The sequence below is a fragment of the Dipodomys merriami genome, unplaced genomic scaffold (assembly GCF_024711535.1).
Source record: "Dipodomys merriami isolate MVZ:Mamm:240054 unplaced genomic scaffold, mDipMer1.0.p SCAF_5, whole genome shotgun sequence".
Taxonomy (NCBI): Eukaryota; Metazoa; Chordata; class Mammalia; order Rodentia; family Heteromyidae; genus Dipodomys; species Dipodomys merriami.
In genome coordinates, this window is record NW_027206068.1 from 6,552,528 (window position 1) to 6,569,330 (window position 16,803).

Below are 16,803 nucleotides of genomic sequence, written 5' to 3' on the forward strand. Positions count from 1 at the left end.
GTTTCCACATATGAAAGAGAACATGTATCCTTTGTCTTTCTGGGCCTGATTTATTTCACTTAACATCATTTTTTCCAGGACCATCTATTTCTTTGAAAATGATGTAATATCATTCTACTTAATGGATAAATTTCCATTGTGTATATATACCACATTTTCTTGATTCATTTGTCCACTAAGGGGCATCTGGGCTGTTTCATACCTTGGCTATAGTTTTTAAATGAGAAAACAGGGAGTTCTTTACATGAAAGGAACTTAAAATGTGTGTACTCATTTTAGAACATGTGCTGGCACTTTCTCACATACTAGCAGTCTTCCCACTGGATTACATTTTCTATTTGAGATGAGATCATTCGTGTTAGCCAGGCTGGTCTTGAACTCCATCGATCAAGATATCCTCCCTGAGCTCCAGATATCCTCCCTGAGCTTCAGAGAACCTTCCATGTAAGCCTCTCAAGTGCTGGGATTACAAGCAGGTGTCACCACTTCTTCAACATGGCAGTCACATCCAGATTGCCCCAGAGGTCTACCCCAGTAACACTCTACAATACAGTATTGGTTTTCTCATTTGCTAACTAGGAATATGCTGTCTAACTATAGTTTTGCAGAAATTGTTTATACAGTATCATGCATTCTTGAAAATTCAGTGTTGTCTAACATAGTCAACAACAGAAGGAGGGAGATGTGTCTTACAGGTGTGGAGACAGATAGTTGTCTTGGGGGTCATTAGCTGCCAAGCTGTCACTCAGGAGAAGCAGTGCCATGTGCAAGGCTCTGACCACCTTCTCTGGCTCACTCTCTTCTTCAAACTGGTCCAGGAGGTCCTCCAGACTGTGTCTGATGCCTGTGAGCATCTTCTGAAGCAAGTCACCCTGCAGCCACTGGTCAAACACCTGCATATTTAGCAATTAAAATGATACTACTAGTACCACTAGTATCTGAAATATTGTACTTTGTTTAAAAAATAGTAACAGATCATTCTAGGTGATAAAATTTTTAGTTATTTTGGCAAATTCAAATGTGTGCTAACAATTGCATGATGACTACTTTGAACTTGAAGAATACATTGGCAGCAATGGATAGATACAGCTTCTTAATGAATCCCACAGTTCTTTCTTTCCAATTCCCAAAAAAGAAAAAGGAGGGAGAAGACAACAGCATAATGAAAAGTAATGTAAGTTGAAAAGTAACATGTTTAAGATACCTTAAATGTAGTAATATATCTTAAAATACATGATATCCTTAGTATATAATGACTGGATACAACTTTCTGATAGGGCTTCAAGAAGATAATTAGATCCTGAAGACAATTAGAATTGATGTTCAGCATCCTCATTATATCAAAATAGATCTCTTGTGCCCAACTGAATAGTGAGAAAACATGGATGATACACATCATACATACAATTGTGTATTTAAGACACTCAGAGAATGCACAAAGCATTTGCCTGCTGTGATGCTGATCAAGTGAAAACCATACCTATGTTTATTAATCATTAAAGATTTTTAACACCTATTAGTGCATATATGAGGGGAGATAAAAAGCTTTAGGAAAAGTTCATTCTTTGAAGGGAAACATGAAAAAAAGGAATGCAATGCCTGACAAAGAGAATGGGAGAAGGCTGTGTGGGAGGGATCTGTGTAGTCTCTGTGCTGGCAAAGACCTCTGAGCTATCCAAAGACCAGGGTACCTTGTGGCACATCAGCATTTCTGACACAAGCCAGAGCTTCCTATCTCACTGTTTGTCTTTAAGCCCCGATCACTGGTTTTGCACATCCATTACAGACAAAATGTGAAAAAAGGCACAAGGCAATTTGAATGTTTGTACACAAACATCCATGGAGCTTTTCGAAGTAGCCCTGGAATAGTATCATGTGCAAATATAGCCGCATGAGTCCAGGGACCTCAGCTGTCTGTCTGCCTAGAATGGACTTTTCGGTGATTTTACTAAGGGTCTGCTGATCTGCCTGTAAACATACATAAGAGAAAGCAGCCAGGCACCGGTGGCTCACACCTGTAATCCTAGTTACTCAGGAGGCTGAGATCTGAGGATCGAGGTTCAAAGCCAGCCCAGGCAGGAAAGTCCGTGAAACTCGTATCTTCAATAAACCACTAGAAAACCAGAAGTGGTGCTGTGGCTCAAGTGGTAGAGCACTCACCTTGAGCTGTAGAGCACAAGGACAGCACCCAAGCCGAGAGTTCAAGCTCATAACCGACAAAAAGAGAGAGAGAGAGAGAGAGAGAGAGAGAGAGAGAGAGAGAGAGAGAGAGAGAGAGAGAGAGAAAGCACACAAAAGAGCAGGGATATGGGGTCTCAAAGGCTTTCCACAGATGGCAGATGACAAGGAAAGGAAAGAAACTGATCAGAATATTGCAGACAGGCAGGCTCTAGGATTGAGCATCCACACAGAAGACAGCACCTCTTTGTACAGTTGCAACCAGCTGATTGCATGGATGAGATAGTTTTTAGCTTCTGACCACTCAGGCTGACAATCTCCACCATGACCCTTGGTCTCAGCTCCATCCTCAGAAGTGCTGGACAAGGCTGAGCACACCACTCTCTCTAAGAAACCATCGGTTGGAATCTGGCAACAACATGGAGGAAAAAGGTTAGAAGTCATTTTTTCTAGAATGTTCCACTCCTAAAAACAACACCATAATCTTGCTGAAGTAAAAGCTCTTCTATTTGCCTGATTGAAGGAGTAGCAGGTGATAAAGTTCCTCTTATAATGTCTCTGTCACTTACCCTGGGGGGAAATTTCTGTAGTTAAGAGAGAAATTGATTTCTGTGTCTCAAGATTGGCCACAAGCTTTGGGCACAGCTGTTTCTCCGGGAGGAAGACATGGAGAAGATGCAAGCATTGTCCATGTTCACTCTCCCTTGCAATGCAATTATGGGACAATTCAGCTTCATTGATACTTTGGATGGACAAAGGTGCTGTGGAAAGAGCATTCTCTTTTCTAATTACCAAACTGGATAAACTAAGACACCAGGCTACTGGGATGTGCTCTGTCATAGAAAATTAAGGTATGCGTTATCAGGGAGGCTGGAGTGAGGTCACGCAAGCTCACAGAGTACTGTATGGAAGGAACCATTTTCAGGGTCGGCAGGAAGAGAGAGTGAGGTTGGTTCATGCTAATCAGGGGCAGCATATGTTGCGACCTGGAAAGTGGAGGGGCAGAGGTCAAACAGGGAAAGATATGGCATAAGAACATGTTTACAAGAGTGGAAAGCAAGGTAATGGTCCCAGAAACACCAACATCTTAATTCCCAGAACCTATGTTCCATGGCTGGCAAATGAGACTGGAGGTTTCAAATACAATTAAGACACTAATCAGTGGACCTTGAATGGAAGATTGTGCTAGATTATCAGGCTTTCCTAAAGTAAGCATACAATGGTCTTTAAATAGTGGTAGCAGCAGACAAAATAGTGGACATCAGCATAATGGGTCATGAGAAAGAGTGGACCAGACATAGTTGACTTTAACAGATGGAGAAGTAGCCACTGATAGGGAAAGTGGACAGCCTCTAAAAGCTAGAAAAGGCAAAGTAACCATGAAAGTACAGAGTGTGCCATCTCCAACATAAAAAGCAAAGTAAGAAACAGACGAAACAGGAAAAGTTCCTTCCCTTAACTCCCTAAAAATAAAGTATAAGCGTTGTCATGTATAAAGAGGACTCCATACTAGGAAGATATTTCCAAAACTGCTCTGTTCTTCACCCAAACAGAGAACCCTGTTCACCAGACACATCCTCACCTGGCCAAAACTTGCTTTCCCACCAAAAATGAGCAACCCCCATCCGTTATTTAGCCTAAAATGGCGTCTGCCTCCTGTTTCTTTGCAAAATCCAGTGCCCAACTACAAAATTTAACCTAGTTTTTCTCTTGTTTTTCTGTGTTTTCTTAGATTCAATTGTAGGTCTAGTCACTGATCATAGAAGATTGTAGTGGAAATTACTTTTATTTCATAAAAGAATCTCTGGTTAAACCTCCCAAAGGAATGCAGACTGGCAGTCACCTTAGTTTTAGCCCAGGAAGACTCATTTCAGATTTACAATACCTGGAACTATATAATAGTCAACTTAGGTTCACTCGTCCCCTACATTGATGGTAGTTTGTTACAGCAGCAATAGGCAACTCATACATATAATTTACAATATTCATGAAGCTTCCAGGACAACATGATTCTGGTCTTCCATGGACACATAATGTGGTTTCTCCTATTTTCCTTTTAATACTAATCTCAAAATATTTACCATCCTAAGATAAAAGTCTTATATAGTCTAACTATATTTTAAAATTTGGGCCACAGAAAGGAGAGAATTAGAGTCAAAGTCAGTGAACCAGGGTTTCATAACTCATCTACAACACTCATAAAGCATATTATTTCATGTCTCCTCTTCTTCCTCCTCCTCCTCTTTTTCTCCTCCTCTTCTTCCTCCTCTTCTTCCTCCTCATCCTCTTTCTTCTTCAGCACCAATGCCATCCTGGGAACTCCATTGTCATGACTTCATCTAGTCATAATTATCTCCCAAAGGCACTGCCTTCCAATATTATTAACATAAGAATTCATACTCATAGCAAGTGTTATCAGTGAAGGGTTTACGCAAGGTCTTGAGAACTCATAGAAAAGTGAGGAAAGGATGTTCTAGTATGTATTAAGAGCCCCCAAGAGGAGATTCTGGGTCTCTTCTAAACACTTATACTTTCATCTTGATGGAGGAACTGTACAAGAAAACCCCTCAACATGAAGGCAGGGGGTGAACCACAGCTGCAGGTGGCGCTCTTGTTCCCAGGCCTGAAAAAGCAGTAGAATCTCCAAATGGGCTGCAGCCATAGAAGATGGCTCATCAGGTGAAAGACTACAAAAGTCTTAGCAACATCAGTGTGACCTTCATCGCAGGGGACAGTGAATCCAATCCCTTTGTTTCACCTGTTTGGGGAAGTGCTGCTCAACTTTGGCTACCCCAGCTGGACTTTTTGACCTGTACCTCCTACTTCCTGTACCACACTTGTCTCCTAGCCTGGAATCTCACACCATCCCTGACTTCCTCCCATTGGCTCCCAGTGGTTCAAGTGTCATATCATGTAATTTCTTAACTGTCTTTGTATATTGGGGTAAAATGACAAGCAAGAAAAGGACCTTCCTAAAATATTATATTAAGTGAAATAAGCCAGGCCCAAAGAAACATAGGTCCCATGGTTTCCCTTATTTGCAATAACTAGTATATGTCTGAGACAAGAAGAAAAAGTCAGATAAGTTGATGTTAGCTGAAATGAACCCCAAGATAAGTATTCAAATGTTTTTGCTTTCATGTGATTGTTTCTAACATACTTATAAGATGATTTCTTTTTGCTTTGTATGTCCTTCCCCCAAGGAAGGACATACCTTGGGGGAAGGATATACAAAGCAAAAATGCTCTCACTGTACTTGATGTTGATATAATTTGTGGAGGGGAAGGGAAAAAAACAAATAGTTTAAATAGGGATACAGGTGGACCAATTGCAACAATGAGATGTACAAATCATTATGTCAAAAAACGAACTTTACAGCTTTGGGGGGGGCGGGAAGAAGGGGAGGGGAAGATGGGAAGGGATGGGAAGGGGAAACAAAGGAGGAGGCAACAATGCTTGATAAAATATGTACTCATTATCTTGCCCATGTAATTGTAACTCCTCTGTATGGTATTTGCACAGTTGAAAAAAAAAAAAAAGAAACTCTTTGTAAGAGTCAAACTATCATGTAAACTTGTGCAAGCAATGGAATCCCTGACTATACTTTTCTAATTTCAAAATGGAGATAATATTATTATCTATTCCTGTCCATTATTGTGTAGATTTTAAGAGTCCATACTACTTAGGATGATGAGTTTACCTACTATTAGAACTAAAAATATTAAATAAAAGTGAAGCAAGCGTTGCTTATAAAATATTCTGCTATAAAACATTTGTAACTGTGAGAGAAAAATAAAAAGATTATGTGACAAAGACAGAAAGAAAGAAAGAAAGAAAGAAAGAAAGAAAGAAAGAAAGAAAGAAAGAAAGAAAGAAAGGAAGGAAGGAAGAAAGAAAGAAAGAAAGAAAGAAAGAAAGACTTCCTAGAAAAGCCAGAGATACAAGGAGTCTGCTGTTTCGAAGACTCAGATTTTAGCAGAAGCCACCTATCTGGCTTCCATCTCCCATTGTCACCTAGTCCCAGTCCCTCTGTTCCCATGTCGCAGTTTCTAGGATCCTTCAATGATATCAATACTCCCAGTACTCAAGTAACCTATACTAAAAAGCATAGTATTTCCATATGGCATACAGACATTCTCCTACATCAATTTATCTCTCCATATTAATATTATATAAATACTTTGTGAATTGTTGCTATGATATAGTGATTGGGCTTTAAGGACATGGGGAATGTCTGTTCATATGTTCATTGCAGATGTGATTTGTTTTTACTAATTTTTTTTCTCTTCAGTTGGTTGACCCGAGTGTGAAATGCAGAGATTCACAGGTCTGACTATCTACAGTCATTCTCAAGGTGAGATACAAAAGTATGAGAAGCAGGCTCACAGGCATACCTCCTTTAGCTCAGATGAATAATTCAGGATGTGTTCCATTTGAAGATCATCAAAACCAAATCGGGATTTGAGATCAGATTGGACTTTCTCTGGATCCCAGACTATATTCTGCAGGGAGAGGTGGTAAGCTGACTCTGAAACAACCAATCATTTAAAGGGTAGTTATTTTAATATTTTGACCTATCTAAATTAATTCAGAAAATAATGTCATTTTCACTTCTAATGGGAAAGCAAATGAAAAACAAATCCTATTTGAGCATTAAACAGGAACAATGAAGAAAAGTGACCACAGTGTTTACCCACTGACCTTGGGGATACCTTCCAAGACTACTGGTGAACACCAAAACCATGTTCACTGTGATTTTTTTCCCTACACATGCATTCCTGTGGTCAAGCTTATTTTATAAGGGAACATAAACTACTACTAATAAAGCAGGACCATGATACAATCTGCTATAAAATTATTCAGCATCACTACCCTTGTATCTTGGAATCATCAAAAAGAAACACAAGAGTTACTTAAACCTAGTACTAGAATACCACAAAGTTGGTCTGATAAGCAAGAGTACTATTAGCTTCTTGCTAATGTCAGGCTGACCATATAGTTTGGATATACTAGATAAAAGAATAATTTTTTCTCAGGGCAAAGTGGAACAGAGAAATGTGAGACTTCCTCTTAGTGGGACAGTCATACAATTAGAAACTGACTGGTAGTTTATTTCTGAAATGATCATTGTAATATTACAATGTCCTGGATTCTACAGAGTTTGGTGAGATGTCATGGGCCTTTTGTATATATGTTACAAACTTTCTGAAGGGTAGTTTGCAAGTAATTACAACCATTCTATAAAATTTAAATCAACAAACTCAGTTTTACTTTAGTAAACCTATCTCAAGAAACTTGGATAACTGAATAAAAATTGAACCTACAACACATGATTGCATTTGTTTTGTACAGTTTAAATATTGAAAACAAGTTAAGGTTCAGGGAAAAGGATACATTACAGTGATTTCATAATATAGAATGCTGTACAGACTTTACAAACATATTTCTAAAGATTACATAAAGACAGATAAATTCTTTCAACTGATATCATCAAGGCATGAACACAAAAGCTACTCACATTACTTCCTAGAGGTAGTACACCTGAAATACAAGTCTCATACTTCCAAGATTTGTCTTAATCTCCAAGAAGCATAGCAATTGCAAACATTAAAAGTATGAAATACAAGACAAACCTTTCTCTGAAAACCTAGCAACCAGATAATTTTAGATTGTGATTCTACATCCATCCACTGATCACCTACCTGTGTCAACTACTCTTACAGTTTCTAAATTAATGCTGTGAACATTACAGAAAAACATAATCAGAGAATTTGCCATGCAGAAAAGGATGAGGCCAAGGGGACTTCAGGACGGTATTTAAGATGGCCCAGAATCCAAAAACCCAGGACTCCTGGCTTCAGTTTAGTTGTATGTGCATAGGGAAATTACTGGTTTCTGCTATTAAAATTAGCATTATTGTATGCTAAAGAGGTATCAAGTGCTAAGGTAAGCATTTGCCACACAGCCACCAGCAGCGCCACCAGGGAGGTCCTAAAATTACCCTATTTGAAAAAAGAAGAAGCAGTTAGAGATACTAGAAGTGACACTTTTAGCAACACTTCATACTAAGGTGATTTGGTTCCCAAGCCTGAACTATTAATATTACTCCTCGAAATTAACTAACTTCAGACACTTAGACTACTCTAGAATTATTTAGAGTTCCAAAAAGAATCAGAAAATAAATGGGGATATCAGCCTACAAGTAGTTATGAAAACAATACAAAATCAATCCTTAGAAGAGAACATTGACTCTGAAATTCAGGGTCAGATAACAAAGTGTTCAGAATACAAAAATGAGCAATTTCAATAAATGATATGCGTGAAGTTGTCCAAAGCCACAGGGGCAAACCAGCCATTTCCCGTTCAGGCATGGAAATCTGCTTAAGAGGCAAAAGCATCTTTGTGGAATCAAAAGAATTAAAGACTTTTTGTTTGTTTGTAGGTCATCAAGCTTGAACTCAGGGCCTAGGTACTGCCCCTGAGCTTTTCCACTCAAGGCTAGCACTCTATCACTTTGAGCCACAGCATCACGTCTGGTTTTCTGGTGGATAATTGGAGATAAGAATCTGCCTAGGCTGACTTTGAACCTTGATCCTCAGATCTCAGACTCCTGAGTAGCTAGGAATTAGGCATGAGCCACCAGCACTGGGAAATAAAGATAAATTTTAGCAGTGGCTGTGCAGTAAATGGGCAGAAAAATGGTTTCTTTTCATTATATTCTCAATAGTATGTTTTCACCTGTAAGGTAAGCTGATAGTTCTTTTTCTTTTTTTTTTTCCTCCCTATATGGGTGCTGAGCCTTGAACTCAGGGACCTGGGTGCTGTCCCTGCTCAAGGCTAGCATTCTACCACTTTGAGCCACACCTCCATTTCTGGATTTTTAGTAGTTAATTGGAGATTAATATGTCATGGACTTTTCTTCCAAGGCTGGCTTTGAACTGAAATCCTTAAGCTTTCCACCTCCTGAGTAGCTAGGATTGCAGGCATAAACCACCAGCACCAGCAAAGTTTATTGTTCATATTTGGATAATGTACAAAAACTCAAACTTCCAAATGAGTCTATTAAAATTGTCAACGAAGCATTATATGTCTCCCACCCTACCTCTGAGTTTTTCCTAAGCATAAGAAACACTGGGAGTATAGCTCAGCAATACAGAACCTATGTAGCAGGTATGACAGCCTGAGTTCAAACCCCAGTACCACAAAAAAGATGTTATTTTCTACTAGTAATGACTGCAGAACTCTGCTAGAAAGTTGGAATTCCAGATTTCCATTCAACTTCTATGTTTTATTTAAAGAAACAATTCTTTTCCACTCAATACTTTAATCCAATCATTTTGTTGAACATCATCTGAACTGCACATGGATTATCACACACACTTTCAAGTGGTAAACCATTTTGCCACCCAGCCATAGCCCTTAGAGGCCCAGCGTACCATTCGCTACCACTCCATTTTGTTGCAGAAATGTCAGCGTCGAGATGGTCACGTTGAGCACAATCTTGGAAACCTGGGAGAAAGTCTGGTGGTATTGTAGCCAATCTAAATCTCCCAGAGATGTTAAGGAACTGGAACCAAAACAAACCAAGGCAGTGTGAGTTGCTAGTCTTCCAAACAAGCAGCAGTAATTCTAAATGTACTTCCATCAGGCATTGGGACCCAGCCCTGTTGTAAGACATGGTTGGACCATTACATGTTAAAAGCCTCTTGGCTTTTATGTGACCCTAACTCATGGACAAAGACTAAGCAGGAGAGGAGAGGTTCCCCCCTTCAAACACTTGAAGAACTGTCCTTCACATAGACCTAGAGTTTGAGATAACCCCACTACAGAAGTTCTTTAATGCTCAATCCTTGGATCTTCCTGCTTACCTAGAGCAGCCAGTGAGGGTAGCCAGTGCACGAAAACCAATCTCAGAGCAAATGCAAAGCCAGCATGGATGTTCCAGGTTTAGACAATCAGTCAAATACTTGGACAGCAGCCTTCAAGGATGATATAGACACCAACCTTCTGTTCTGTCTTATCCCATGGATTTGAGCCCATTAGGGATTAATCTCTGTTCTTAAACTTGGTGTGTGTGTGTGTGTGTGTGTGTGTGTGTGTGTGTGTGTGTGTGTATGTGCACATGCACGTACGAGCATGCGTGTGTGCGTGCACGCGTGTGTGCCAGTACAGGGGCTTGACCTCAGAGCCTCACACTCTTGTTTTGTTTTGTTTTGTTCACTTACGGCTGGTGCTCTACTATTTGAGCAATGCCTTCACTTCTGGCTTATTGCTGGTTAGAGATAAGCTTTTCACAAACTTTTCTGCTAAGGCTGGCTTCAAACTAAGATTTTTTTAATTTTAATTTTTATTTTTATTTTTTGTGAACACATTGTACAGAGGGGTTACATGGGCAGGTTAATGCGTACATTTCTTACCAAGCATTGCAGCCTCCTCCTTTGTTTGCCCTTCACATCCCTTCCCAGCCTCCTCCCCACCCCCCCACCCAATCCTCCCCGCCTTCCCCCCCTCCTCCCCTCGCACCAACATTGTAAAGCTCGTTTTCGACATGACAACTTGTACTTCTCATTGTTGCAACAGGTCCACCTGTATCCTTAAATGACTTGTTTTTCCCCATCTCCTCTACAAGTTATACTGACATCAAATATAGTGAAAGCAGGGGTTATACTGTGGGGGAGGGACATACAAAGCTACAAAGAGATAATCTTATGAATGCGTTAGAAACAAATGCATGAAAGGGAAAAAAACATTAAAATACATATCTAAGGGTTCATTTCCCTAACATCAACTAATCTGACCTTTTCTGCTTGACTCATACATATACTAGATATTGCAAATAAGGGAAACCATGGGACCTATGTTTCTTTGGGCCTGGCTTACTTCACTTAATATAATTTTTTCCAAGTTTTTCCATTTCCTAACAAATGGGGCAATGTCATTCTTTCTGTTGGAGGCATAGAATTCCATTGTGTATATATACCACATTTTCTTGATCCATTCATCTACTGAGGGGCATCTGGGCTGGTTCTATATCTTAGCTATGGTAAATAATGCTGCAATAAACATAGGCTGGCTTCAAACTAAGATTTTCAGATGTCGGTCTCCTGAGTAGCTAGAACTACAGGGATAAGTCACCAGCACCAGGCTTATTCTTAAATTTTTTCACAGAATAAGGGCCTTTAGGCATTGGGAGCAAATATATATATAAGGCATTTATTTATTAGGTATCAACATATTATTTTATTAATATTTAAGCTTATAGGTCAGAAAAGATATTCAACTTAAGTAGGGTATTGACACAATATAACTTAATTTGGAAATGGTGCATATTTTTAAAAATGGAAAATGCAGTCAGAAATGGGGTTCTCTAAAAGGTATCCCAAACAACATGGTGTCAGGTCTTCATGACATCTTCGATAACTGTGGAATAATTTATTAGCTTAGATGATTTTGTTGGTTATTATTTTGGTGTCATTTTGTAATCACAAAGAGAGAGAGAGAGAGAGAGAGAGAGAGAGAGAGAGAGAGAGAGAGAAACCTTGGAAACAACCAAAGGTCAAATGTTATAATTAATCAGTAAAACTCATCCAAACAGAATATTATATAACCATTAAAATGATCTTTTGAAGACTGCAGTAACCCCAGCAATGTGAGCATGATAAAGTATATTTTTATAAATCATGGAGGATATGCTCTGAACAAAAGCACTGCTCCAACACAAGATATGTGCAAAGACAGAAAAGGCACAGAGCTGAGGTGCAATTGGTCAGGGTGTTTTAGGGCAACACTACTGTGCGTATTTTCATTCTGTCAAACAAGCACTCTATTTTATGTATTTTCCTCTTTATAAAGCAAAAAGAAGCTGGCAGTTCATGACAATGCCTGTAATACTACTACTTAGGAGGCTGAGATCTGAGATAAAGCCAGTCTAGGTAGAAAAGTCCATAAGACTCTTATCTTTAATTTACTAGCAAAAAGGCAGAAGTGAAGATGTAGTTCAAGTGGTAGAGTGCCAACACTGAGTGAAAAAGCCAAGTTTGAACGTGACAAACTCAGTTCAAGCCTCAATACTGGCACCAAAAAATAAAAAAGTGAAAAGGAAGGGGCTGGGAAGGTGGCTCAGTGGTAGAGCGTTTGCCTTGCATGCCTGAGGCCCTGGGTTCGATTCCTCAGCACCACATAAGCAAAAAAGAAAAAAAGCCAGATGTGGCGCTGTGGCTCAAGTGGTAGAGCACTAGCCTTGAGCTGAAGAGCTGAGGACAGCGCCCAGGCCCAGAGTTCAGGACCCACGACCAGACCCCCCCCCCCAAAAAAAAGAGTGAAAAAGAAAAACATTTACAATTTTCGTTTTCACTTACTTGGAAACTGCCTGGAGAAAGTGTACCACTGCTTGGATACCATCTTCCATGTGCATATTGGTCACAGGTAATTTGGGCAGAGATAGTAGAAAATTCCAGATATGAGGTTGCTGGTGAAGGATTTCCAGTTTTGATATCACTTCCTCAGTTTTATTGAGATCCATCTAATAGAAAAAAAAAATAAATTCCCAAAGTGTTCCTCTTTAGATGTATTAACCAGGGTGGGAAGGGAGAGAGAGAGAAAGATGAAAAGAAAGATAAAGCTGTGAAAATGCAAAACAGTGGACATCTGCTAGAAGCAACTCATGCCCAACATGTCCTTATGTTGAACATAAAAGATTTGAGTATGCGTCTGTTAGTCTGCTTTTATTGCAATGTGTTAGAATTATTTTCATCGTTGTAAATCAAGTAAAAATAAAACAGTAGAAACGGCTACAATTTTGAATAACCATGAACTCTGAAAAGGTAAACAGAATGGAAGAAGGAAGGGGAAAAGATGGAAGAAAGCAAGAATGAAAAGGAAGAAATGAAAGAGGAAGGAAAGAGGGAGGGAAGAAGGGAAGAAAGGTTCAAAGAAGGTTATAGGAGGGAATTGAGGAAGGAAGAAGGATTTTGAGTCCCAGACATTTATGCTCAGCCAGGCCTGACTGTCATCCTCCTAATTATATTCCGCACAACTGAGATACTAACTTCTGTTGAGATAGATTCTTGCTAATTAGTTTCCTGCTTAAACTTTTGATTCTCCACAACTCTGACTCTCAAGAAGCTGGGATGAAGGGCATAAGTTGCTGTTCCTGGCTGCCTTTTGGTTTAATTGGTATATATTAAATTGCATACAAGGGCCAAGATTGTAGCTCACAGGACAGAGCACCTGCCTAGCAAACATGGGTCCTTGAGTTCCATCCTCAATACTACTAAAAAAGAAAAAAATATAAATAAATAAATAAATAAGTTTCATACAGTGAGGGGTTTCAAATAATACCTCCATGATGTACTTTGATCTTATTTATCCCCCTCTTTGTAGATCCCCTTCTTCACTGCCAGCCTTTTCATACAGTAGTTTCCTCTTCAGTTTGTCTTATTCTTCTTAATATAAGAAGCAAGGAGAATGCTAGGCACCTGTGGTCCACACCTGTCATCCTAACTATGCAGGAGACTGAGATCTGAGGATCGTGGTTCAAGACAGCCCAGGAAGGAAAGTCTGAGACTCATATTTCCAATTAACCATCCAAAAAGGCAAAAGTGGATCTTCAAGTCAAGTGGTAGAGTGCCAGCCTTGATCAGAAAGCTAAAGGAAAGCCCCCAGGCCCTGAGTTCAAGCCATAGAATTGGTATGCCCAACACATAGAAAGCAAGAAGAAAGCAGAAGGTAGTTTGGGGAATTTGACAGCTAAATTTTCAACTCAAGTGTTTATAAATACTGTTTTTTACCCAACAGAGGTTTCTGCCCCTGGATCAAGACCCACTCCCGACCTCCTCCCCCCGATTTGCAATATTGAATTCCTCATTTGCTTCTGACACTTCTCCTGAAAGAAACACCTTTGATGGCTACATATCCACCAGCCTTTGTTCCTCATGGTATATATTCTCTAAAGTGATACGCTAGATCTACTATGGCCTTTACTCCTTCTGAGTACTCATTCAGAGTAGTTATCAATATCTGTGTTTCTAAACATCTAAGCATCAATCAACCCTAAATCAAATCCTGCATTTGTAGGCCTAGCTGGCCTTCTCTATCTTGTGGATTACATATTCATGGGCTTGATCAACCACAGATCAGAAATGTGGTTAGGACCACATGGTTGTATCTGTGCTGAAGATGCAGGCTTTTATTGTCTAGCAAAAATAGTTCATGTCTATTATGAACTGTTATCCTTTTACCAAAATGGCTATTTTATTCTAAATGAAAAATCAAACAATATAACCCCATTATCAAGATTCTTCAACAGGAAAATTATCTAGAAATGTAGTTTAGTAAATACAAGTGCTTTCTTATGGTCTATGTTATATGTGTTCTCAATGTTTGGAGAATGTAATCATACAAGATGAGATGATATGTTTTCTGCTTGTTATACTTGTCAGAGAATAATAATTTTCCATGTACCATATTAATTAGTAAGTGGTTCTACAAGATTCCCTTTGTGATCCTACTTTCGGTATATACTTACCCCATGTACTTACTCTACTTTTAGAAATTAAATTTATCCACAATTATCAATAGCTTCATGCATATAGCAGTTTTGGCATTAAAAATACAATAAATTATCAGAAAAATACCAATATCAATTTGCTTTTCCAAGAGCTAGTGAATCCATTTTTATTACTATAAGCCAAATATGATTCTATCAATGGGCTACATTAGCACAAAAATTGAATAGAAAAATTTCCCTTGAATATTTGTCCTATTTTAAGTTGTTCAGTTGTGTGTGTATGTGTGTGTGCACGCACACATGCGTGTACACACCTGCCAATCCTGGGCTTGAATTTAGGACTTGAAGTATTGTCCCTGAGCTTTTGTGCTTAACGCTAGCACTCTACCACTTGAGCCACAACTCCTCTCATCAGTGGTTAATCAGAGATAAGAGTTTCATGGGGGCTGGGAAGGTGGCTCAGTGGTAGAGCACTTGCCTTGCATGCATGAGGCCCTGGGTTCAATTCCTCAGCACCACATAAGAAAAAAGAAAAAAGCCAGAAGTGGCACTCTGGCTCAAGTGGTATAGCACTAGCCTTGAGCTGAAGAGCTGAGGGACAGCGCCCAGGCCCAGAGTTCAGGCCCCACGACTGGACAAAAAAAAAAAAAAAAGAGTTTCATGGTCTTTTCTACCTAGGCTGGCTTCAAGTTTCAATCCTCAGATCTTAGCCTCTTAAGTAGCTAGGATTACAGCATGAGCCACTGGTATCCAGCTGTTCCATTATTTTTAAGACTCTGAATTTTCATTATTTACTCATTCATTTATTCATCCATTCATCTAGTGGTATTGGCGATTGGGTTCAAGTCCTGGAACTTGCTCTTGCCTTGCTTTATCATTTGAGCCATGCCCTTAGTCCATCATGATTCATGACATTTTCCTTTGCCCCAGTATGCCAGAAAGCCAGGGGCCATGGAGGGGGCGGGGAATAAATGCCCAATAGTAGTCATTTTGGTGACATTGCTTTGCAATTATTTAAGAGATAGAGGAATATTCCTGCATCATTTCTTGGTCTCTGCAGTTTTACTTGTCTTCTAATGTTTTTATTCAATATTCTTTTATCTTAAGTTATCAAATCCTTCTTCTAATTAGGCAGGTTCAGTTTTGTTTGCCCCTGTTAGCACATTATTGAACATACCTGGATTGTCCACGTCTGGAATGGTAAAACAAGCAGGGAAGAATTTCTACTGTTGTCAGGTTTTTTCCCCACTTAACTCGGGGTTTCTCTGTCCTGGTACTGCTGATGTGCTGTCAGCTTAGTCTTTGTTATAAGGCTGTTCTGTGCTTTGTAGGACATTTTACAGCATCTCTGACCAATTCCCACTAGAGGCCAAAAATGCCTCTACTGGCAACCAGTTATGATAACCAAACATGTATGCAAACATTGACAGAAAACCCCAGAGAGAAATCACCACCACTGATAACTAATGCCTTTGTTATCATTACCTTCAATGATAGAAGGTCTAGTGCTTAAACCAAGTCAAAACAAAAACAACTATATACCAAACACCCAAGTATCAGCCTAACTTGAGTTCTGATTAGCTCAAATCCATTTTATCACAAAGCCATATTGCTTATTTCCTACCATCTTCAGACTTCAACTCTCACCCTCTGCTTTTCTCAGAGCCTATATCTTGTTTGTATATTATTTGTTTGTTTTATGGTTTTTGGGCTTAAACTGGTGACCTTGCATATGTTAGAGAGGTACTCTACAATTGAACTGAGTCTGTTTGAACTATAAGCTATAAACTAAGACTAGTCTTTCAATTAATTGAAAGAGTTAATTGGCCCTGTCAAATCCATGTTTACATAAAAAGACGAATTTGAAAATATATAGAAAGAAGTATTTGAAAATATAAGCAAAAATTTTAAACAGTGCTGTGAACTTAAGGTAATTTGTGCACTGGAGATCAAATTTCAGACTTCATTAAGATACTTACTGTCAAACCAGATGTCTATGGCTCATACTTGTAATCTTAGCTACTCCAGGGGGAAGATCTGAGGATCACAGTTAGAAGCCAGCCCAGGCAGGAGAGTCTGTGAGACTCTCATCTTCAATTAACCACCAAAAAGCCAGA

At 39.2% G+C, this 16,803-nt stretch overlaps 1 protein-coding gene across 1 annotated transcript in view; it reads right to left on the reverse strand.

The window, feature by feature from the left end:
• The window catches only part of Abca13 (ATP binding cassette subfamily A member 13), a 395,335-nt gene that overhangs the window by 337,027 nt on the left and 41,505 nt on the right, over positions 1–16,803 (reverse strand). Inside the window, exons 6-10 of the mRNA XM_069996010.1 lie at positions 12,537–12,700; positions 9,615–9,745; positions 6,573–6,706; positions 2,422–2,586; positions 694–893 (exon numbers count right to left, since the gene is read on the reverse strand). Coding sequence (XP_069852111.1) covers positions 694–893; positions 2,422–2,586; positions 6,573–6,706; positions 9,615–9,745; positions 12,537–12,700 — 794 coding nt within the window. The remainder of the gene's footprint in view (positions 1–693; positions 894–2,421; positions 2,587–6,572; positions 6,707–9,614; positions 9,746–12,536; positions 12,701–16,803) is intronic.